Raw genomic sequence first — 25,601 nt, 5'->3', positions numbered from 1 at the left:
AGATGGTCCCTTACACCAAAAAAATCACAACAATATTCAGGTTACTCCCAATCCCGAAGGACCAGTCACTTATCCCAGGTCAATTGCACCTTAGAACTCACACCAAAGACAACGCTTGTAGCCAATCCTATAATAAACGAACTAAAGGTTTATTAACTAGGAAAAATAAATGAGTTATTTACAAGGTTAAAGCAGGTCAACATGCACACACAAATGTTACAGTCTTAGGCTATGTCTACACTGCAGAGATTTGTCGCCAAAAGTTATGCCATTTTAATTAAAGCACTGTTGCAAGTCCACACTATACTCCTTGTGCCAGCGGAGCATGTCCACACTAGGAGCTCTTGCATCAACACAGAGAGCTGTGGGGGGAGGGATAGCTCAGGGGTTTGAGCATTGGCCTGCTAAACCCAGGGTTGTGAGTTCAATCCTTGAGGGGGCCACTTAGGGAGCTGGGGCAAAATCAGTACTTGGTCCTGCTAGTGAAGGCAGGGGGCTGGACTCAATGACCATTCAGGGTCCCTTCCAGTTCTAGGAGATAGGATATCTCCATATATTATTATAGAGCGGTGCACTGTGCAACTGGCCACAGGGTGCTTTGGGAAGGGTTTGCAATGCCTCATGGGGCAGGTACAGCGTCACATGATGCAAGTTTTTCAAGTCCATTGTTCCATGGGTATCCTACTAGATTGCCAGCCGCTTTTAAACTGAAGTGTGAGGGGTGGGGAGGAGTGTGTGAGACAGGGAGTGTGTGTGTGTTTGTCTGTGTGTGCAGGGGCGACTGTGTGTTGGGGCAGTGTGTGAGAGAGACAGTGTGTGTGTTGGGGGAATGTGTGTTGTTAGAGAGTGAGTGTGTCGACATGCTGTCTTGTAAATTCAGACAGCTGCCGGAAGCAACCAGTCCTGGGGGAAGGGGGCACCCCTGACATCAGCCCCTGGCTCTGCACAGCATTCACACACACACACACACACACACACACACACACACACACACACACACACACACACCTCTGTCCCTGCCTGCCTCTGTGTTCGTAGCGTGGCAGAGAGCAGGAGCGTTCCATGTTAATGGTTTGCTCCTGGTTGCTTGGAGCCGAGCAGCAGGCTCGGCTGTCAGAATGGAGCTTTGAAAGAGGAGGGGCGCAGGCCTGCAGGGCAGCTGAGTTCAAATCAGTGCGCAGAACGGTCATGACAGGAATTATGGGATACTGGGGGAGGCCAGTTCTGGTGGCATAATGAACGGGAGTGTCTACATTGATACTTTGTTGTTTTAACTTTGCTGCAAAAGACTTTATGCCTCTCGTCAAGGTGGTTTTATTTTGTCGTTGAAACTGAAGAGTTTTGTCACCAAAAGTGGCATTGCGGTGTGTCCAAAGCTGCTTTTTGGAGACAAAACTCTGCAGTGGAGACAAAGCCTTAGATTCCAAAAAGCGATAGAAGCTGCTGTAATGTGCAAGCTGTGAGAGTCCTTTAGGGTTAACGCAAGCTAAACAGCCGGGGATCCCTTGCTTATGCTTAGAAGTCTTGCCCTCTCCCTGAAGTCCAAGAGGCACAAGGATAATAATTTCTTCTTGACTGGGATTTTTATTCCCTTTCCCCATAGCTGAAGCCGATGGGATGAGCGTTTGTGCATATCTCCTCTTCATGGATGTGGAGGGAGCAATCAACATAGTCTTTTGTCCACTGATGGTCCACAATGGCTTGTCTGATGTCTATAGTCCTTCTTTTGTTGGGCAGGAGATGACATCTCTTGTGGTAAACTAATGACTGCAGGGGTTTTCCAGTTTCATTGCAAACACTTTTATAGTTCTAGAGAAATAGTACCTTATAACATGGGGTACAAAGACTATAAATGAGATTAATGCATGCAGCAACTTACAAGCATTTCATAAAGTCTAAACACATTTTTTATAAATCGAATACCATTTTAACAACACGAACACATGGGTGAGCCAGTCTGGATTCCAGCTGTGCTTTTGTCAGTGTTCAGAGGCCCAGGGGCCTTGGCATGAGCAGGCACCTGGTCTGCCAGCATCACAAGTACTGTGTACAGTTCTGGTGTCCACGTTTTAAAGAGGACATTGAAAAATTGGAGAAGATACAGAAAAGATCCACAAAAATGACCGGAGGGTTCGAGAAAATGCCTTTTGATGAGACACTTTGTGCTCAGAGTGTTTGGTTTATCAAAAAGAAGCTTGAGAAATGGCTTGATTACAGTGTCAAAGTACCTTCACAGGGAGAAAATACCAGGGATGAAAGAGCTCTCTAGTCAAGCAGAGAAAGGCAGCACAAGAACGAATGGCTGGAAGTTGAAGCCAGACAAATTCAAACTAGAAATTAGGCACACCTTTTTAACAGTGTGGGTGAATCGCCACTGAAACAGACTACGACAGGAAGTGATGAATTCCCCATCTATGGCGACTGGATGCCTTTCTGGAAGATGCACTTTAGCCCAACCCCAAGACGTGCTTTAGTCAAACCTACCAGTTACTGAGCTCAACGCTGAGCTGCCTGGGTGAAATGGAATGGCCTGTGCTCTACAGGAGGTCAGGTGAAATGATCTAATGGTCCCTTCTGGCCTTAAAGTCTACAAAATTGACAAGACAAAAGGGGGAGGGAAAACAGAGGCACACGGAGATGAAGGGACTTGCCCCAGGTCATGCACCAGTTAAATGGGAGAGCTGGAACTAGAATCCAGCCTGCTTGACTCACAGGCGGCACTCTGAGCTCTAGGCTATGTTGTCTCCTGAGCCGTCTCTGCCTGTGTAGATCTGCTTGCAGGATTGGAGCCTGCGAGATCATTTCTTTTTCTGACTAGATACCCCTTTTTTCTGTTGCTCGTTTGGTCCAGTTCTGTACTCCTCTCTAACCATCCAATTTTAAGCACTTTAGCGCTTTTAAATAATCTTTGTGAGAGAGACAGGTAGAATAAATGGTGACATTTCAGCCAAGTGACTCCCACAAAAAGGGATCTGAGCAGTAGGGAAAGCCTTACATGTGAAGGGTAATACCATGCAGGTTTGGTGCACAAAGGAGACAGATCTCCTTTATACAGAGGAGAGTATGAACATGACACACATCAAATGTCCTTGGCGACTCATGGGTTTTTAAGGCCAGAAGGGACCGTTATGATCACCTTGTCTGGCCCGCTTGGGCAGCTCATTTCCCTCTTCTTCAATTGATTTTTTGGGGGGAAGAGGGGAAATATTAGGCCTGATCCACAGCTGGTATAAAGTGGCACCATCCTGTTCAGTTTAATCAAGGTGTACTGCGAAAGGGTTAAGGAGCAGCTGTGGGCCCAGAAAGCCCTGCCCAGCTGCCCCTGCTGGGCATGCTCACAGTGGAGGCTGAGCTCAAAAGGGAGCAGTTCAGCTCAGTCTAGGTGGACGGAGCAGGAGAGTAGTTGTGTAGTGCAGGCTCCTGCCAAGAAGCCACTGAGGCCCCATGTGGCCGGGATCAGGCGTTGGGGTGGCCATATTTTGGAATCCTATTTTGAACTACTATTTACTGGGCCCTGGCTTGGAACCCTGTGGAGCAGGAAGGGCCCAGATTCCCCTACTCCCAGTCATTGACTCTCGCCGCCGTGTGACACAGCCCGGTTTGGACTTCAATGCATTTGCCAGCTGAGAATCGGACCCATTGTTTCAAAACAAAAGGAAAAGGAAGATCCTCTTTATACGATGCACCTGTTGAGAAACCCTCAGGGTCTCAAACGTTCCCATCTCCAGTGGCAATTCCCTCCCCTACCCAATTATTTATAGGCTGTCCTGTATCTGTGGTACTCTGACTGTTCTCCCTTTTGGGGTACGTGGTTTCCTACTTTCCTTGAACTATATCTTTAGCACCCTGGACCCAATTCTGTTCTCGGTCTGTCCTTACAACCCCACTGAACTGAGAGTCAGTGGGATTGTGCGTAAGTGTGAGCAGCGTCTGTCCTTGAGCCTCATCCTTTTGAAAAAGAAACCTAAATGTGTAACGAATGCCCATGTGCATCTTGGGAGACGTACTTTATTGACAGATACTTGTCATCACAACCACACCTCCTTCCGTGCCAGGTGCTCTGTGCCTCTAGCCTGTTGGCAGTGTGTACGTTGCCTAGGCAGATCCATCTCGGTTCATAATTATCCTTGTATCATGTTCCTTGGCAGGATTTTCTCCCTATTATTCCAGGACTTTTGTGCTTTCCCATTTAGTTCTTCAGCTCCTGTAAAATGGGGCCCTTGGCTTTCACCAATGTACCAGCTCAGCTGTTTGATTATTTTCCATGCCCTGGAAAAGCCGACTGAAATTAAGTAAAAGCCATTTTTATCCAACTTCTTCAGTAAATCAAACAGAAGATTCTGCCTCTGAATAACAGTGGGCAGTGCCCCCTGTCTGTTTCTTTAAAAGCATCCCGAAATAACCCGAGAACTCATGCGAAGGTATTGCAGCCAGAATTTCCATTTAAAACATCAGTGCAGAGTGGGTGCGGAGATGGTTTCACTGGATGTTGTGCAGAGACCCACTGCATCGCTCTTGCCCTCTCTAGTCCCCCAGCAATGACAGCAGCTTCTAAAAGAGGGTCAGTTCCTATGTTCCAAACAAGGTGGAAATGCCGAGCTAAACTCTGCTTTAAAGATTCCTTCTGGAGGTGCAGCTGGATATCGTTGCCAGCTCTTCCTATCCAAAACTGTCACAGAATATTGTTGTGCAACGTTAAATTGTCTAGCACCACCCCAGAGGTGGCTGCATTTTGGTGGTTGGTGATGTAGTTACTCTGTGTTTATAAATGATACACATGTTCTGGAAGAATATGAGACTAGCAGAATCCATTCTGTTATATGTAGCAGTCTTCTTAGCTCTGCTACAAGGGTGTCTGTTAGCATGTCAGATTATAATTGCGTCTCTGACTTTTTTAAATTATTTATATGATATATCTAGGCCAAGGAACTGCTTTCCTGACTGCGGTACCCACTCCCAGCTCTCATTCCAAATCCTCAGCACACACATGTACAGGACACTTACACATCATGCTGGCTAGTGAAGGACTGGTAGACTCCATTCTTCAGCTCCTGGAAGAAATTTTAAAGCAGCAGTTAAAAATGACACATTCTCCCTTGATAGTATGGACTCCATCAGGAAATGCTTAACTTCCTTTATATACATATTTATGTTTTTAAAAATATTGCTACCACCTGATGCTTTTGGCGCCCGGTGGTTGGTTTGTTTGTTGTTTTGCTCTTCAGAGGAAGAAAACCCTGTTAATTCCCAAGATCTTGAAGAAATGTCAAATAAAACATGCTGAACCATTATTCAATCGGGTAATAAGCAGTAAAACAATCTTCCTGGAGAGGCGTCGAACAACGGTTTCCCCCGATACATGTAGACTATTAGGAGTCTTCAGTGTTCTGGTTCTAATTAAATTGCTGCATCATCTCTAAGCATATCTTGCGGGAAGTGATGTGCAATGTACAATTCTGCAACTCCACCTGACGTGCAGGTACTTTGGACTTATTTCTGTGTCTTATCAGAGCCACCTCAATTATGAGAGTTTCTTGCTTGCTTCCATCACTCTCCTGATCATTTCCAGCTTCCCCGTATCTCTGGATCATTTACCCTGAAGCCCCCTCTGAACTGGGGGAGCTGCCTTCCACATCGAACAACAGGATGACATCCATGCTGGTGGAATGCTGACTGAACTTCACCGCCAGCTTGAGCACAGTCCCAGCGAGCCCGGTGTACACCTCCCCCTCCCAGATCTTGCTGCGAGTTGACTGCAGTTCAGTCCTGGATTGCCCGACCACGAGAGCTCTGTAGGCTTTTGGCAGCTTGACTCTGAACCTGATCCAGCTTCGTTCCTGGAGCACTCCCGTCCTGGGCTGTAGCAAGCTGCAGCCTCTCCTCCACGTGCTGTACACTCGGGGGAACGGAAGCCACCGTGGCTCGGAAAAGCAGCGGACGACGTAGTCACAGACGTGAGCAAAGTCCTTGTGGTCCTGGTTCCTGCTGAAGAGCCCCACTTTGTAGAGGCCCGATTCAGGAAGCAGGATACAGATGCTGACCTTGTTTCCCAGATGGGTGAGCAGGATGTATCTCTCCATGGGGTACTTGGTGTTGGTGACTTTGTCCTTACTCAGGATGGCGGTCACTTCGGTGTCCGCCCGGGTGTGGAACGTGATGTTGCACTTACCCTGGTTGGTGTTGATGATGGCGGCAGGGTGGCTGGGGTTAGAAAAGCCCCTACAGCCGGTGCTGATCCCTGTCCCACAGTGCATGCTGAGGCCAGAGGGGAAGAGCTCGTTCTGGTTGATGGGACCAGAGCAACAAATGAGGAAGTTGGCTGCGTTTTTGAAGAGGTCACCTTCTAAATCTTTCACAAACACCGAGAGCCTGTAGTAACCCAGAAAAGGACACAGCACGTGACAACTCAGCTTCTCCTCCTCTGCTTGAGAGGCCAGGCACTTTGTGCTCAGGGAGGTGTCTAGATCTTTATTCACCAGCTGGTACGTGGCCAGCAAGGGTCTAGATGTCTGTAGCGTCAACAGCAAAGTTCCTGTTGCAACATCAGGTCCTCTCCGCAGTTGCATTCCTCAATCCCAAAGTCTTTCCCCTTCGGATGGAGGCCCCAGAAATGAAAGGGGTTTTCAGGCAGTTCTTTCTTATGTGACTCTAGGCACTTGATCTGATAGGAACACACCCAGCTATAGGGGTTCTGAGCATCCGACGGGCGCGCAAAGACCATCAGCTCAAACAAGCCCTCTGTAGGGGGGAAAACTTTGAGAGTCATGCTCTTCTCAGACACCGTCAACATCCCGTGAGTCATGCCTAACACTTCTTTGCTAACGTCGCCACAGAGCTTGGAGAGATGGTAGCTAAATTCTGCTGGATGTGTGCTCCTCAGAGACACTGTTGCTTCCCCGTGTTCTGTAGGAAGGGGAAGGGGTGAAACACTTAAGATCATAGTTCAGTGTGAGCATCATAGTAAACTTAATTCTCAGCCCAAAGCCTCTCTCTTTAGTAACATCAGTAAAACCCAGGAAATCTGGGTTCTACACCCAGCCCTTACTGAGCAGGTGAGTCACTTCTCCTCTTAGTGCCCCGTTTCCACACCAGTTAGATGGGAGTGAAGAAATCCCCTCGCCCTTGTAAAGCACTTCAAGGTCTACACATGGAAAGTGCTTTTAGCGTTATTATTAGGTCGCTTTCCAGAGTGCCCATTGTTAATGGGAGCCGTTCCCTGAACTTATTAGACTTACGTGACAAACCCCGTGTCCCATCCAGAGCATTACTTTTACAGTAGCTCTCCAACTGGATGCAGGAATCGGAGGTGCAGATCTGATGTGCTGCTATCATAGCAGCTGGGAAGCTCAGAGGATTGCAGCACAGCTGGGAGAAAATCCCACAGCAGTCAGCCAGACTGTAATCAGACAAGTTCCCACCCTTTTTTTGGGGGGGGGGGGGTGTCACCTTCAATAGAAAAATTCAGTGCGCTGTTGTCTGGGAGGCAGCTCTAAACCATCAGGAGGGGAAATGCAGGAGTTTCACAGAGCGTACCTGACGAATGACCTGGGTAAGGTTTGTTCTGATTATACAGCTTAGAGCTCAGCTACACAGCACAGAGGAGTTGTGCAAACTTATTAGATTGCCTGAGGCAATTTACACCTCTGCGTCCCTTACTTTGCCTTTTCTGAGTCTTTCTTGTTTGGCTTTTTAACTTTCTTTTGACACAGATACATGTGCATATCTTGTATTTTAAGGCAGAGGCAGAATATCTTTTAAAAGAAAACATTATTAATGAGAGATCTTTAGGAGGATGGATAGTGTGTGTGTTTGTACAGCACCTAGTGCCGTGGACTACTGGTCCATGCTGGGGCTCCAAGGCACTACTGCAATACAAACATAATTATAGCTACCCAGGACACCGTTCAAGACCCCTGGATCCTACACATGCCTATCACAACAGCAGTGTACCTTATCCGTGCAGTAAATGCCCCAATAACAACTGTATGGGTGAAACCAGTCAATCACTATGCGCTCAAATGAACTTTCATAGAAAAATGATAAAAAAACAAAAACAAAAAGCCCACATCACCTGTGGGCAAACACTTGCCACAAAGTGATCACTCCATATCTGACCTCTCAGTCCTCGTTCTCAAAGGAAACCTGCACGGTCCTTTCAAAGGATGAGCCTGGGAATTTAAATTCATAACTTTGCTAGACATTAAAATTATCCTGGGCTTAATAAAGACACTAGATTTATAGCTTATTATCACAATCTGTAACCCATTAACCCCCCTTTTTTGCTCCATGACTGCAGGGCTGTTAATGGGCCACATCGCCTTGAATGGTCCCTTAGAATACATGTTAACTACTTATGCTAAACAGTCTGTTCCACCTTTTGTTTAGCTGTGACACTCTGAGTACAATTCCCAGACCAGAAGAAGAGCTCTGTGTAAGCTTGAAAGCTTGTCTCTTTCACCAAGAGAAGTTGGTCCAATAAAAGACATTACCTCACCCACCTTGTCTCTATCTTAGGACCAACATGGCTACAACAGCAGTCCTTTCTAGCCGGTCATTTCCCATTCTGTATTTGTTCTGTTGATTATTCCTTCCTAAGTATAGTACTTTGCATTTGTGTTTATTGAATTTCATCCTATTTATTTCAGACCATTTTGCCAGTTTAAGATCATTGTGAATTCTAAGCCTGTCCTCCAAATTGCTTGCAACCCCTCCTAGCTTGGTATCATCCTCAAACTTTATACGTGTACTCTCTATGCTACTATCCAGACCATTTATTGAACAGAACCAGACCCAGGACAGATTCCAGCAGGGCCCTACTCAGTGCCCTTCCAACTTGTTTGTGAGCCACTGATAATTACTCTCTGGGAATGGTTTTCCAACCAGATATGCACCCACCTTATAGCAGGTTCATCTAAGCTATATTTCCCTAGTTTGCTTATGAGAAGTTCATGTGAGACTCTATCAAAAGCCTTAATAAAGTTGAGTTATATCACATCTACTGCTCCCCACCCCGCAACCACAACGTTTGTTTTGCTGTGAAAGGAGGATATTAGGTTGGTTTGACATGATTTGTTCTTGACAAATCCATGTTGACTGTTACTTATCACCTTATCTTCTAGTGCTTACAAACTTATTATTTGCTCCATTATCTTTCTGGGTACCAATGTTAAGCTGACCAGGCACAGGATGACTATGAGCCGCCAATGTGATATGGCCGTGCAAAAAGCTAATGCGGTCTTGGGATGCATCAGGTGAGGTATTTCCATTAGAGATAAGGAGGTGTTAGTACCGTTATACAAGGCACTGGTGAGACCTCATCTGGAATACTGTGTGCAGTTCTGGTCTCCCATGTTTGAGAAGGATGAATTCAAACTGGAACAGGTACAGAGAAGGGCTACTAGGATGATCCGAGGAATGGAAAACCTGTCTTATGAAAGGAGACTCAAAGAGCTTGGCTTGTTTAGTCTAACCAAAAGAAGGCTGAGGGGAGATATGATTACTCTCTACAAATATATCAGAGGAATAAATACCAGGGAAGGAGAGGGATTATTTAAGCTCAGTACCAATGTGGACACAAGAACAAATGGATATAATCTGGCCATCAAGAAGTTTAGACTTGAAATTAGATGAAGGTTTCTAACCATCAGAGGAGTGAAATTCTGCAATAGTCTTCCAAGGGGAGTAGTGGGGGCAAAAGACATATCGGGCTTCAAGACAAAGCTTGATAAGCTTATGGAGGGGATGGTATAATAAGATTGGTCTTTGACTATTAGTGGTAAATATGCCCAATGGCTTATGATGGGATGTTAGATGGGGTGGGATCTGAGTTACTACAGAGAATTCTTTCCTGGGTGCTGGCTGGTGAATCTTGCCCACATGCTCATGGTTTAGCTGATCGCCATATTTGAGGTCGGGAAGGAATTTTCCTCCAGGGCAGATTGGCAGAGGCCCTGGGGGGTTTTCGCCTTCCTCTGCAGCGTGGGGCACGGATCACTTGCTGGAAGATTCTCTGTACCTTGAAGTCTTTAAACCATGATTTGAGGATTTCAATGGCTCAGACACAGGTTTGATACAGGAGTGGGTGGGTGAGATTCTGTGGCATGCGTTGTGCAGGAGGTCAGACTAGATGATCATAATGGTCCCTTCTGATCTTAAAGTCTATGATTCTATAATTCCCTGGGTTGTCCTTATTCCTCTTTTTATAGGCTGGCACTCTATTTGCCCTTTTCCAGTCCTCTGGGATCTCTCCCATCCTCCATAAGTTCTTAAAGATAATAGCTCAGAGATCTCTACAGAGCATTCCTTAAGTATTCTAACATGTATTTTGTCAGGGTCCAGCTGACTTGAAGATATCTAACTTGTCTAAGTAATTCTCAACATGTTCTTTCCCTATTTCAGCTGCAGAGCTTACCCCATTTACATTTGATGTAAGTTGTCTGATCACTGCTAACCTTTTTGGTGAAAACTAAAACAATAAAGGCCTTTAACACTTTGGCCATTGCTGTAGGATAAGAGGATCCGTTTTCTTGGTTTGGAAGTGTGGGATGATGGGGTCTGGATGTCCCTGATGTTTAGAAGTTTGAGGGTTCCATAAGTTAATTCAAGCTGCACTCTTTTGAATTTGCTGACATAACATACTTCTCAGAGTCCTTCCAGCAACTCGCAAGTCACCTCACTCCATCAGCAGTTATTTACCCCTGTGCAGTTAAACATTAACATCCTGGTTTAATCGCATTTTGCGCCCCCCTCTCTGCATAGGTGTAAAATATGAGACGATGAAAGGCTGTAGAGAATCAAAGCTATAAAGTCCCTTTAACTCCTGAAGGCTATCAAAGTGCTATACAGCCTGTGACCTTGGTTCAGCCAGGTGCTGAAACACATGCGTATGTTCCATAGGCCTCAAAGGGATTTAAGCATGTGAATAAAGTTAAGCAGATGCTGAAGTGCTTTGCTGAATGCGGTCCCGCATACACCTGGATTATTGGATTATTCAACCCACTGTTATTCAAACCCCCATCAGAATTTACTACATCTTTTAAGTTAGTGAAACGTAAATAAGAAATTGTTGATGTTCAAAGCATTCAAACAATATAAATATAATATAGTATAGGAGATCTGCCCTAGGTTCAAAAGCTTTTCATATAAAAAGAAGCTTTTTGTTATCAAAATAATGAATGGACATTTTTAGTGCAAATCCTGAGTTTTGGTATTGTCACAAATACCCAACATACGTGTGAAAAGTGTGAAGTGGCTGGGTTTTGTTTTTTGTTTTTTTGCCTTGATTTGTTAAAGTTGTGACTTGGCTCATGCAGTAAGTACAAACAATAATCCTCTGGCAAGTCTCCATCGGAGACCTTACTGATGACAGAATTTATTAACTGCAGTTTTGCTTGTTATTAAATTCGGCCAACGTCAGTTTCCTAAGCTGCTGCCCTGGCTGGCTGAATCATATTAGGATTTTTAAACAGACAGAAAGAAAAGAACATTGTATTCAACCAAGCCAAAGATGGTGAGATATAGAGAACACCACATTCTGCTTTGGGAGGGAAACTCTAAAAGATAATTAAAGGATACATTTGAAACATATCTGGGGAATACTGAATTTATTCCATTGGTGTTCTGAAGATTCCTTTATATAGGAGAAGGCAGGTGAAACCACAGATGAGTTCCAATGCAGTTTCTGCATATATGTATTTTAATTCCCAATCCTACCATAGGAGGGGGGAATTCTTTTGATAGGACAGAGTCTAGTAACATGCCTGGACCACTGCCCACAGCCGGAATACCAGTTGTTATACTCATTGCTGAAAGCAGTTAGAAAGGCCGTTTGTGTAACGTTAGCACAACTAACACACAGAGAGGGAAGTGAGTGACCGTGAGGTGTAAACATGACCCTGTACCCTCCTGACTCGAGCTTTTTGCTGAAGAATACAGTAGTGCAAGATGGAAAGTCGGCCAACAGTAACTCTTGCTATGTGAAATACAGCTGGTTAACTGATAGAAAATTCTCTGCCTGACAGGCTGGAAAACTCCACACTTAACGTAGTTTCTGCTCAGCAGTTTTTCTGATGACTAACCTATGTAATACTAACAATTGGGGTATTAAAGGAGGAAGAGATCTGAGGTCGGTGGATACATGAACACTTGGAAAACCTTGACCGTTTCTTGGACACCTCTCAAGTTCCCCTGCAGATGGAAGGCTGGCCATTGGAAGTCTACAGACATCCACCCAAGACCTCCTCAAGTCCTCGGGTAAATATTAATCTGGGGTTAATGTGGGGTGCTCTACTAACCTGTTGCGATGTGTGTAAATCCTGGAGACTAAATAAAGCAGAAGGTTTGAGTGAACGCACGTTTGTTTGCCTGCTTGCATCAACTATCGGCCAGACGGGCCGTGTCCTGATTGATTTATTTCCTGCCACCGCCTCACAAATAGGGTTGCCAACACTCCCAAATTGGCCGTGAGTCTCCCAGAATAGGGCTCAATCTCCTGGAGGCTACTGAAGCCAATCCGGGAGATTTTAGGCCACTAAAAGTGCGGTGGCATAGCGGGGCTAAGGCAGGCTCCCTACCTGCCCTGGCTCCGTGCCGCTCCTGGAAGCAGCGACACATCCAGCAGCAGCTCCTAGGAGGAGGCGCAGCCAGGGGGTCTCTGTGTGCTGCCCCCACCCTGAGCGCTGACTCCACAGCTCTCATTGGCTGGGAACGGGGAGCCGTGGCCAATGGGAGCTGCGGGGGTGGTGCTTGCAGGCAGGGGCAACGCAAAGAGCCACCTGACCGCTCGTGAGCCTAGGAGCCGCTACCGGACATGCTGCTGCTTCCAAGAGCTGCCTGAGATAAGCACCGCCTGGCCAGAGCCTACACCCTGAACCCCCTGCCGCAGCCCTGACCCCCCTTCCCGCACCCAAACTCCCTCCCAGAGCTCACACCCCGAACCCCTTGCTCCAGGTGGGAACCCACTCCCACACTCGAACTCCCTCCCACAGCCCACATCCCGAGCCACCTGCCCCAACCCTGAGCACTTTCCCACACCCAAACTCCCTCCCGGAGCCTGCACCCCAACCCCAGCCCGGAGCCCTCTCCCACACTCTGAATCCCTTGGCTCCAACCCTCTGCCCCAACCCGGTGAAAGTGAGTGAGGTTGGGGGGAGAGCGAGCGATGGAGGGAAGGGGGCTGGAGTGAGCGGGGGGGTGGGGCCGGGGCAAGGGTATTTGGGTTTGTGTGATTAGACAGCTGGCAACCCTACTCACAAAGAGTAAAGTTACCAAGAGATTTGGGTTCAGCAAAACCCAGGGTAACACTACAGATGTTCAGGGTGTGTGTTGGATTGCTCAGGAAAATACCCAAAGTGCAGGCACGTTTTTAATTTCTCAAAATGTTGTTTAAAAAAACTTTCTCTGCTATTGTATCTAAGGCATCTGCCACTTAACTGACTTAGTACAGGAAAAGGTTAAATTCACAGGGCCAAATTCTGTTCTGTTACTCCTGGTGCAAAATAACACTAGGCATTAAAAGGGCATGATATGTAAAGGGTGGATGCTCAGTATTTTCTGAGCATCAGGTCCCTTTGAGGCATCTCAAGCTGAGTACCCAAATATGGAGACAAACTAAGGCTAGGTCTACACTACCCGCCTGAATCGGCGGGTAGAAATCGATCTCTCGGGGATCGAATTATCGTGTCTCGTCGGGACGCGACAATCGATCCCCGAATCGACGCTCTTACTCCACCAGCGGAGGTGGGAGTAAGCGCCGTCGACGGGAAGCTGCGGAGGTCGATTTTGCCACCGTCCTTACAGCGGGGTAAGTCGGCTGCGATACGTCGAATTCAGCTACGCTATTCGCGTAGCTGAATTTGCGTATCTTAAATCGACCCCCCCCTGTAGTGAAGACCTGCCCTAATAGTGACATGTGACAATATTGGCCATTGGTGTTGAAACTAATAGGGAGAAATGGGCAGCTTTTGTAGTAGACGCCTCACACGCATTTGCACTGACATCGTTTTAGACTCTTAAGAATAAATTTTCAGACACTAGCCTCCATTTTTTTATACTTTTAACTTTGCACGTGCATAAAATGGAGACCTATTTAAGGTGTAGCTCACAATTTGGCTTTTAAGCGTATTCATGATACAGGGCTGGTTGCTGAGCATAATTTTAGTACTTAAATTACTAGAGTTGGTCACTCACCCCATTTGTATCCTTATAAAAAAAACATGTTTAAAATGTTCTGAGGTTTAATGGGGAAAATGTGAAATAAAAAAAAATGAAATTTCTACTTCAAAATGAAGTTTTGATTTCAGCTCAAATTTTTGAATGCTAAAGGGATTTTGACATTTTTACTTTTCCCCCTTTCTCTTCCTTTTCTCTCACTGAAGCCAATAGAATGATATTTAGGAGCTCTTCCCGTCCCGTTTCCACCCCACACACACTTTTTCATTTTCCACTCTAATTTTTCCAAATTTATCTAACTTTGGAGAAGTTACAAAGCAGAAAAGGGAAAAATGAAACTCTGCCACTCTGCAACCTTTAACAATGCACTCAACTTTTGAAAAGTTGCTGATTAGCAAAGTTAGCATTTAATTTTTCTAACTTTTTCAACAATGTAGACCTTTTCAAAAGTTAGAGTGGGAAAAGGGCAGGGGACCACAAAAAAAGGAAATAGTTTTTTTTTCCCCTGGGGATTTTTACTTAACCTCCTTCATTCTGTTGCATTCAGTGGTGGTAAAGTTGGGAGAAAGGAAAAATCAAAAGGTTGCAATTTTCCAATTTGAAAATATTTTTTTCAAAAACCAAACCAAACAAAAATTTCAATTTGATATAAAATAAAACTTTTTCCTTTTGTTTTTGTTTTGACATTTCCCCAGTGAAAACTAACAAAATTTAATCAAAAACAATGTTATCCTGTGAAAAACTTTGTTTTCGGTGAAACTCCATTTTTCAGCAGGAAAATGTTTCAGTAGAGAAATTTTGACTAGCTCTGTAAATTATACGCTGCATGGTGAAATATCTGGGAGAGTTTTGTAATCATGCTTTTCTTCCTGACTTTATATAAACCTTAACTAGCGTTAACTTGGCGGTCCACTGTACACATCGAATTGTATTAACACAAGGACGTCTTCAAAGTGTCTCAGAATGCCTATTCCTATGTATGCTGGGCCTGGTTGCATGGTAATGAATTACTTAACATGAGCAGAGGTGGCAGAATTGAATTGAACCCAACTGTTAATCAGACGAGTTAGTCCATGATTATGAAATTATATAATTATCTAAATACTTACAATGGAAAGAATGGATAACTCATGCTTGGGTTCTGTATGCATATGTATAATACATATCTATGCATAGGTTAATTTTGTATTTGGACAGTACATCACTCAAGTAGGGAAGGGAGCCTGTCTGGTGGTTTGAGCAGGAGACTGAAACACACAAATTCTGGGTTCTGGTCCCAACTTTGCCACTGTTTGGCCTTGGCCAAACACTTATGGGAGGTAGTAACACATGTCTACCCCACGGGGCTGTTGTGAGGCTTCATTACTTGTAAAGCGCTGTGGGGATCAGGGGGAGGAGGGCTATATCTTCCATCTTTGATTCAAGGTATATGCCCAACACTATCCGCAAAGCTCAGACCTCCTGAAATATGGCGTGACTTGGATTTCCGGGTAAATGACTCCTCTTGATCAAAAGCTTTACGCTGTGCTTTGTTAGCAATCCACTGATTCTTCAGAACGGTTTCTTAAGCCTTGTAATAATTTCTAAGATTACTTTTCCCTAGAAGCCTTCCCGGCTGATAAAATAAACGGCAGAAAAACCTGACTGCCAAGGACGATGGACACTGGGAAAGCTAACTAGCTACACAAAGGATTCTCAGGCAGGTAAAGGTCATATTGTATCTGACCCAGAAAGCTATAAAACTACCACTGATTGGGGAAAAACCCTTCTTCCTCAAGAAATAGGACAGGAATGTTTCAATCATGCTTTATATTGTAATCTCGCTGCACCAGCAATGTTAGAAGAAAGAAAACTCATGTCCCACTTTTTTGTTATGCTGCTGCCTATAGCAGAGTGCTTTGTGAACACTGAAATGATGTTTCAGGGATCTTACAGTTATCTACAAACAGTTAAGTAGAACTTATTTGTACTGTGAGATAGGGAAGTAGTATTGTACCTACTTTAGAGATGGGGAAACTGAGGCACAGAAGGGATTAAGTGACATGCCCAGATTAAGTACAATTCAGGCATCTTCACTCCTGGTTCTCCAGTCACTGTACCACACAATGGCTCTGATTCGGGAAAGCACTTAAGCGCTTGCTTAAGACCCATTGGCTTCAATGTGACATATGCATGTGCTTAAAGTTAAGCACATGCTTGTGCCCCGTTCCTGAATTGGGGCCCATATCTGCAAAAAGATATCGCCTTATAATCAGGATCCAGGAGTCAGTGGCTGTAAACGGATGTCCTTGCTTTGCATTTACCTGTTTTGAGAAGGGAGCGGTTTGGAGAGAGAAGGGAGAGCTGCAGTTTGAAAAACTCCGACGTTTTGAAAACTCTCTGTTCAAAGTCTTCCAGCGAGACACGCGGCTGCACAAGCTGCCATTCCGGCTCATCAGGCCAGTGGGTCTCAATGAAATCCTCAGGGTCAGGTAGAAAGAAGACATCATCATACCTGCAAGAGTGGGGAAACCAGGCCACAACATAAGGACACTGCAAACGTTCGTATCCCAGCCCCCTCCTTCAGCACTGAAGTCTGAGGATACAGCACCATGGACTTCAGCAGAGTTGGATCTGCTTAAACAAGGGGTGGATGCGGCCTCAGGTTTAGCACACAGACATGTAACGTCATTTGGAACGTGTGCAGGATCATGCTGCTTCCTGGGCTTCAATTCAGAATCCAGGGCTTTGGCCTTTCATCTCCTCATCATTCTGGGGGCTCCTGTGATATTTTCTTCCACAGTCCATAAGATCTCACTGTCTGGAAGTTTTTTCCCATACTTCCTTGAACTACCCTAAACAATTCCTCTCCATTTAGGGTTTTATCACCCTTCAAGTATTAAAGCAGCTATCTTAATCCTCCTGCTTAATTGAAAAGAAAAAACAACTTGACTCAATGCATTCAGCGAGCAAATTGGACTGAAAATCAAACGCAATAAAACAGATATCACGATCTTTAATATTGTCTCACCATCACCAGTACAGAGAGAGTACTGGTGTACTCCAGTGTAGAAACATTCACATACTTGGGCAGCACCATCAGCCAGGATGGTGGAACAAGCCAGGACATCCAGAACAAAATCAGTAAAGCCAGGAACACCTTCAAGAGCTTAAATACAGTCTGGAAATCATCAAAATATAACACCAAAACCAAACTCAAGATTTATCAGAGCTGCGTACTTTCAATGTTACTTTATAGTGCAGAATGCTGGGGAATGAGAAAGTATGACCTATCCAAATTGTCTTCATTCCATACAACCTGCCTCAGAAAAACTCTCCGTATCTTTTGGCCCAGAACAATCTCAAACCAAGATCTATTGACACAGTGCAGCCAAGGGGATCTGAGCACCATAATTGCCAGGAGGACTTGGAGATGGATCAGTCATGTGCTTCGGATGGAAACTGATTCTATCACCAGAGTAGCAACAAGATGGACACCTGAAGGCCAGGGAAAACCAGGCCGCCCGAAAACAACATGGTGAACAGCTGTGGAAGCAGAGCTGAAAAACCTGGGGCACAGCTGGGGAACCATGGAAAGACTTGGCAGAAACAGACAGGAGTGGAGGGAACTTGTCACTGCCCTAAATGCCAGAGGCATAATAGGAACATGATGATGATGATGAATTGTTGTCACTCAACCATGCTTGATCAGATATTTTAGTAAGACATCCCATCTTGGTTATAAATCACTCCAACAGTTGATCATTCTCGCTGTTAAAAATGTGCACCTGATTTCTGGTTTGAATTTGGAAGCTGATGCTAGATGGCCATTGGATCTGGTTATGCTTTTGTAGAAGCAGAACCAGATTAACAAATAACACCTGTACATCAGCCACCTTGACTCATTCTACTGTGACCTGTGAGTCACAGCAGGAGATTGGGAATCAGTATTAAAGAGCAGAGCGGGCTTAGTGCTCAGGTTAGGTCTGATCCTGTGATTTGCTGAGGGCCCTCTACTTCCATTGACTTCGACATGAGCTGAGGGCACTCATCACCATACAGGATAGGTTCATCAGGATTTAACCAACTGGACCAATGCCTACTACTTTCAGTGAGCTTTGGACTGGACCCAGAGGAAGCAGTTATTTGCTTGTTCCCTGAGACAATGGCTGTCTATTCCACTCTTTCCCTCTCCACTCTTCAAAAACAACCCAAACAAGCTGATACTTTTAAAAAGTTGTTCCAAGTAAAAGAATTGCCAATTAGTAATGGCACAATGCCTTCATTATGCAGCATTAGAGTAAAAAAAAGTCAAGTTTCTAACATCTCATGGAATATTTTTAAATTTGATAAATAATTTTGACTCAATCATTATTTACTTAGTCAGAATGGGCTGAGAAACCTCCAGCAATTTTGTCTAGAGCCTCATAATAATAAAATGGCTGTGGAACTGGAGATTAATTACTTAAATGCTGACACATTTTTAATCAAAAACTAATGGTGGGAGAAAAGGTATTATTTGACTATTCTTTAAAAATCTGTATTTACAAAATACATGACTTTTAAAACTGCATTTTCAATAAAAACATGCATTCTGGTGCTAACTCTTCAGATTTACAGATGCCCAATATTGTGTTTCAAAATGTGTTGTGTTGTATATGTATGTATATAAATATATATATTTATATATATTTACACTCCCACCTCTGGCTTGATCCAAATTTCATTGAAGTCAATGTGGCAACTCCCTTTGATTTCAATAGGCTTTGGATCAAATCTCTAAGTATTTAGGTCCATGAGGCACTCCAACCATGGGGTGCGAATCCATGCATGCAACATCTGTTTTAGGAGAGCTATTTGTGGGTGGAAGGAGGAAAATGGGTTCATCTACTTTAGTGGCTTAGAGATGGATTCCAAAATGAATCCACCTCTATATGCCATCCCTGACCGTCCCCATATAGGGTTTGATTCTCCTTCCGTTCAAATCAGTTGCAAAACATTGATTGTTTTGAATGCTGTGGGATCTAGCTCATGATTCTCTTTGCAGAATGGTGTGGGAAGTTATATGGGCAGGGATAGCAACCAGAAATACTGATTCCCAATTTCCTGCTGTAACTCACAGATCACCATAGAATGAGCCAAGGTGGCTGATGTATTGGAGTTACTGATTTACATTTATTAAATAAGTGTCTCTCCAGTGTTCTAGGCCATGGGGTCTCAACCATGGGGGCCTGGTGATCCCTGGGGGTGAGGTCTGTGTTCAGGTTTCAGGGATTCGCAGTTACTAGCCCTTTCTTGAGGACTAGATGAGAGGGGGAGGGTGGGGACCCTGGACCTTCTTTCTGTTGTAACATGGAGTCACGGTACGGAAAGGCCGAGAACGGCTAATTTAGTCACATCCGAAATAAGTGGATTTCTTTGTTTGGAAATGAGAAACGAGAGGTTGTGAAGGGGTCAGTGTCTCACCTGGGTATAAACAATCTCTTCTCCGCGTCCACAGTGCCTGCACCCCAGCATGCATCCAGCAGGTACCACTGCCCTTCCAGCTGAACTGCGTTCCACATGTGGTTGGATTTCTCTTGTTGGCAGTTTTGCCCTTGTTGGTATCCAGTACCTCTCCCATAGCCCGACACTTCAATGCAGCTCAAACCTGCCTCCCTGTAAGGATGGAAACATTCATGGTAGAAAACACAGATTAGACTGGAAACCCCTCAGAGTTGGTGCTTAATTAACTGCTGGCCACTCAGATGACGTGATAGCTCAGACTTCTGTAATCTCCGTTCCAGGATGTTTATGGTCATGTTCTTGCTGTTGAGCTCAGGACACCGCCATTGCTTTAATAGCCCCTTAGTGGAGCTTGCTGGCTGTGAAGATCAGCAATGACCTTCCCAATTCTTCATTTGTTCTTTGCCTAGGTCACGGTTCATTCAGACAGAATGGCTTTTATTTTGGAATAAGAGAGTGACAAAAACAAGAAAGAACAAAAGTCAAGTCTCCAGGAGAGAGCAGAGCACCCTGTGAACGGACACAACGTAGCACGGAAATAAACACATAACACGTTTTGTTCAGCAGTGCCAGCCATTCTCACAGTGTTGGTGGGAAGGTAATACCTAGGTTAATTTATACCTGCACATTTCTTGGCATAAATGGGCATAACCGGAGCACACGCCTCTTCCAGTCTGCAGGACCTGTTCTGGGGTATGGATCTTCTGAGATAACCCTAAGAAGCCATCCACATCATATCCTAAGAGGAGGAAATGAAACCACAACCATTATCCAGAGGCTTTGGCAACTCCCCAAATGAAAGAAGAATTGGTAAAACCTTGGGGACAGATCCTCAGCTGGTGTAAATTGGGGGTACCACTAGCAAATTTTCTGGTGAAGTAGGGGAATCAAGCCTGGGGCTCCCGAGGCCTAGGCTAGTTCCTAATGACCATCCTCCTCAATCTAGACAAATCACCCTACTATGAGTCGAGCTGAATGAAAAATGTACTCACGGATATTGTGACACAGCCACATCCATATTGCTCGCACGGTCTCCAGCTTGCCTCGGGCCTTGTCAGTAATCAGCTGAACAATGGTCTGGACTGACAGCAAAGCCGGCTTTGATTTTATCTGGTGAGGATAGGATTTTATGTGAGCAAGTTGAATGTGTATCACGAGATACATTAATGTCTGTCTATCTGTCATTTTGTATGGTGCTCACGGTAGGGCCAGACTCACTTGTAAGTACTGGTCTCTTTGCATCCTCCCGTGGTGTGAAAGGGTCAAAATATGGCTAGAACTTGCTAGCTGGGGATTCACACAGCATGAGTGAGTCACCACATAGCATGGAGCAGCCCCAAGGTTGCTCTCAACTACACTTGGGCCAGACCTGGCTAGGAACAGATCCCAGAAATGGGCATCTGCAAGCAGGTCCTCGGCAGTCCCTGCTCCTGATCATGCCTGTGGATACTGGGCACAGCTGAGAATTTGGGCCACGGTTTCTAGGTGCTAGGTAAACGGGGCCAGTGGCTCCACTTGACCACTCTGGATTGAGTGACTGGGTTCCCTCCTCCCAACCCCCCCCCCAAAGCTTTAGTCACAGGAGAAACCCTTATGTGTGTAAATAGCCCCACTGAGGTCAACGGCACTGCTCCCAGCTGGCTTAAGGCCTGATTTGGCTTTGAGTCTAAAGTTGAAGGGCTCTCTGTTGGGTCTCTTGCGGAGAGAAACTCGTTCTGGGGAGCTCTCAGCTAGGCTGGCATGTGGGGAGAGGTGGAGGCAGTTCCTGACTCCAGGGAAGACCTGTGCCATTGAACAGTGGTGATCCCCACAAGCAGAACGTACTGGACCCACGCACATCTGCAATGTAGATGGTTGCCTTCCTATTGTCGGCATTCACAATAATAATTCCGGAGGGGGGAAATGACAAAGTGCACCAGATTGCAGTACATTCAATATTTTAAATAAGCAGGTGGGTGGTTTGTACAGCTCTCTATTCCCAGGGGTGCCTTTATTGTTTTTGTTACTGTTGCCTCCACCTCTCCCAAGCTCCGTTTTAGCATATGAGGTAATCTCCATGGTCCTGAAGCCAAGCTTGCATGGAGACAAAATTAATTGCCTCCAAATCCCAAGCGATGTTAGCCTGCGGCTGGGTATGAATGACAGATTTCTACAGAACAGGGAGAGCAATTACTTTCAGCACCGAGTAAATAACTGAACTTTTGCCTTCTCTCTACTTAACCTTTGGTGTGTAAGTAACAAAAGGTCGTCAATTAAACTGTTGGATCTTTGACACATTATGGTGGTCTTGAGGCTAACCTGGTGGTGTTTAGTGTAGGTAATAGTGCGTCATTATAATTTGTTTGTGTGCCAATCCCTGGACCTCTTATGCAGTCAAACATGTATCATTGCACAACTGCAGTTAAACTTTAGACCTTATAGAGCACCACTCTCTAAACCTCATGGGGTGAGATGTGCCAGGGAGCTGGCTTGAATCTTACACCCAGTTTAGCGTTTATTGGCTTCTGATTGTCTGTTCAGTGGTTGGCCTGGAAAGAGGACCCAGTAGAATGCCTCATGGTTGAGAATGAGCAGGACTCAGGTGTATTGGATAAAAAAGGGATTCTTTATTGCAGCTGCCGGACACAGTGCCGGTGCTACCATTAAGGCAAACTAGGCGGTTGCCTAGGGCGCCAAGGTTTGGGGGCGCCAAAAAGCGGTGCCCCCAATTTTTTTTTAACAGCGTTCCTACGCCCCCTCCCCGAGCGCGTGGTCGCCGCTCCACTTCACTTCTCCTGCCTCCCAGGCTTGCAGCGCCAATCAGCTGTTTGGCGCCGCAAGCCTGGGAGGGGAGGAGAATTAGAGCGGGGGCAGCATGCTCGGGGAGGAGGCGGAGCAGAGGTGAGCTGGGGTGGGGAGCTGCTGCATGGCTCCCCGGTGGGGGAAGCTGCCACGGGCGGGGGGGGGGGGGGCGCCTCAGGGCAGGGGGGGGCGGGGAGCTGCTGCAGGGCTGGGTGGGGGTGTGCAAGGTGGACATTTCGCCTAGGGCGCGAAACTTCCTTGCAACGGCCCTGGCCGGACACAGACAGACCCTGTGGTTGTCTCTGGTGCTCTCTCTCGCTCTCTCTTTTCTGAACAAGAAAGACACTGGCCCTCTAGCCCCAACTACTTAAGCACAATTTTTTGCTGCCTCATTTTATCACATAGGATCTCCTTAAGCTCTGGCCCAGACTTAACAGTCATGTCATGAACTGCTAAATACAGTATGAGCCTGACTACAAGTCTCTCATGGAGACTCTTCTTGTCTCAAGCCAACTGGGACCACGATTTCTAGATGTGGCTGGTTTTGGGTGCCTTACCTGACACCTTAAAAGGGACCTGGTTTTTAGAGTACTCGGTGTTTTCAGGCCCCTCTGAGGCATCTCAGGTTGGGCACCTGTTGACCTGTAACCCCGACCTGATTTTAGGGTGCAAACTTAAATTATAGCCTGTGTTAATGCATATTACATTACAGCTCTACTAATTTTACTATCTTAACACATTTTAACATGGAAAGCAAATGTGAAAAGATTTGTTAAAGGCTTTGCAAAGCATGAGGCCTAGCTAGTTAGCCCGAAGTGCGTGACCTAGGGTTATAACAGTTGGCAATATGCATCTTGTGATAAACAAGTAAACCACAAAAGGGCAACTTAAGCTTGAAATAACACTTCTAGGGGATTTTTTTTTTTTTTTTTTTTTTTTGGTACATGTAACCACAGAGAAACCACATTCACGTATCCAAACTGTAGGAAATGAAGTGACGCAAATGAGCCGTACCCCTGATTACGGTCCCCCGTAATACTAAACATGGACAGAGGGCTGAGACCTAAATCAAATATTTTCCCAGATGTGGGAGGGATATAAGGAAAATGTGTATGAAAAAGATGGTCAGACCAACCCCTACTTGGGACAATCAAATGGCGGAATACGAACAAGCTCTCTGGTGGTGATCTCCATTTACTTTTTTTTTTCATCTTTGTCTCTAATGGCCACCATAAAGTTGTAAGTATGCACATGGCTATAAGTATAACAACTTGGGCGGGGGGAATGTTTATCTGTATATATGTATGATCCAGGGGGTTATATTTATTCTACTCTTTGTGTAATCTTCGCTTACAATTTCAATTATGCTTGTCTGTACTAACCAAAGCTAATACATTTGTGCATACTTCACCGACTCAATATAATTTCTTATGTAGCCACCTCAGTAAAAGAACCTGTTATTAGCAATAAGGACGTTTGCATCTTAGGCTGATCCAAGGCTACACACCTTGGCCCTTGTTTTAATTTTGCTGGAGAGGAAAGCCATTTGTTCATGCCCACAGCAGCCTCCCGCTGTGATTTTTGTCTCGACTCATAAGGCAAAAAGCAGGCTCATCATTAGCCAAAGCATTAAAAGGCTGGTTTCTCATTCACAATATCTATATAGACCTTGGAGGAAGCTTGTGCCTACAGTACCTACCTGCTCGCTCACACGCAGAACATGAGCGTCTATGTGGCTGAAAACCTTTGAGTCTGGGAAAAGGTCTCGCCTTTTCTTTCTCTGGGTCACGCTGGACCATGCCTGCCTCTCTCCTCTCAAGCCATCCATCCCTTCTCTGGAAACAGCTAGTGGAGAACAACCCTTCTCAGGCGGCTTATGGACAGTAGATTTCTTCAGGGTCACCTTGCTGCCATTGTCAATTCTTTTTGCCCCAAACAGGAAAGTACGCTTGATGGGGGAATCCTTGGGGCCATTGGCTATGCTCTTTGTTGCCATGATTTCCTTCGGAGTGGTCTCCCCATTCCGCCGGCTCTCCTTGGCAGCCCTTTGGTGGAGCTTCTCTGAGGCATCAGAGGGGCACCCCATGGCCACATTGCCATTATAGAAGTCTGACATTTGACTCTCTCTAGCAGCAGCTGACATGATATCTGGGGACGGGGCCAGTTTTTCACTGTGGTTCCTACCCTGAGCTCGCCTCGCAGGGCCTTGGATGGGGTGGCTTTCATGGCAGTTGGCATTACTTGAGGAAGAGCAAATGGTGGAAATTGATTTGCTCACTTTGACACCCTGGGGTTTGGACGACTTTCCACGGTCGCAGTCCATCTTTATTTGTGCAGATGGTGGTCCAGTGGAGTCTGTGAGGGAAAGATAGAAACTCCTGTTCAAAGGAAATATTTACTCTGCCTCGCCTTCCTTCAGAGCCTGTGTGTTGTAAGTAGAGTGACTCTGTATTTGATGGTTTGGAGCTGCAAGCCACAGCACTGAAGGTTCCCGCGGGTACCAGAAGAGCAAAGGTGGGCTAGAATCACCCATGTACAGTCTATTGCAAAGCCATTTCCAGGCACAGGATATTTTTTAAGGATGTCAAACCAGGGAAATTGAGCTGGGAAGGAAGAGTCAAAGGGAAATTGATAGAGGTATTTAAGCTTATTGGGTGTTGTGGCTCCCGTACAGGGCTGAGATCTATTCCTGGCTCTGACAGTGTCTCCATATGCGTTTGTGGGCATAATTGTGTCTCCATTTCCCTGTTGTAATATTAGAATAATAATTTTTTTACATCCCCTGTGTCAGAGCCAGAGGTGAGTCAAGCCAGTACTCCATGCAATTAACGCTTGAATGCCTGAAATGGGTATTTTGGCACCCAGGTGTGAAAATTAACCCATAAAAGTTTTTGTTGCCTTCAGTTTCATTAAGCTGCTTGGTATCTGTAGAACAGCAGTACCTCTTGCTCCATCGCATTTTGGTTTAATCTATTGGTTTTGTTTTCTGTTACTGCTTAAGGCTGGTAGGGGGAAAGGGAGTATGGGTTGTGGAATGAAAGGCCTGACCCTAGACTTACAGGATAGGTGGGTTAATCCCATAGACGGGAAAGCACTCCCAGAACTTGTTCCTGTACACTTTAAGCCTTCCCACTGGTGCTGGGGGGGAAATTTTTCAGCAAAACATG

General features: G+C 45.5%; 1 protein-coding gene across 1 annotated transcript; it reads right to left on the bottom strand.

Annotated features, from left to right (window-relative positions):
* Nucleotides 1–5,591: 5,591 nt before the first annotated feature.
* LOC135879702 (kyphoscoliosis peptidase-like) lies at nucleotides 5,592–25,393 on the bottom strand. Its single transcript, XM_065405752.1, is given in 8 exon segments — nucleotides 5,592–6,544; nucleotides 6,547–6,903; nucleotides 16,473–16,663; nucleotides 19,615–19,806; nucleotides 20,275–20,392; nucleotides 20,646–20,763; nucleotides 24,134–24,789; nucleotides 25,333–25,393. Coding segments are annotated over 8 exon segments (2,646 nt in total).
* Between the last annotated feature and the right edge of the window lie 208 nt (nucleotides 25,394–25,601).

This window comes from Emys orbicularis, chromosome 5 (genome assembly GCF_028017835.1).
Source record: "Emys orbicularis isolate rEmyOrb1 chromosome 5, rEmyOrb1.hap1, whole genome shotgun sequence".
Lineage (NCBI taxonomy): Eukaryota > Metazoa > Chordata > Testudines > Emydidae > Emys > Emys orbicularis.
This window is presented reverse-complemented; position numbering and strand designations above follow the sequence as displayed.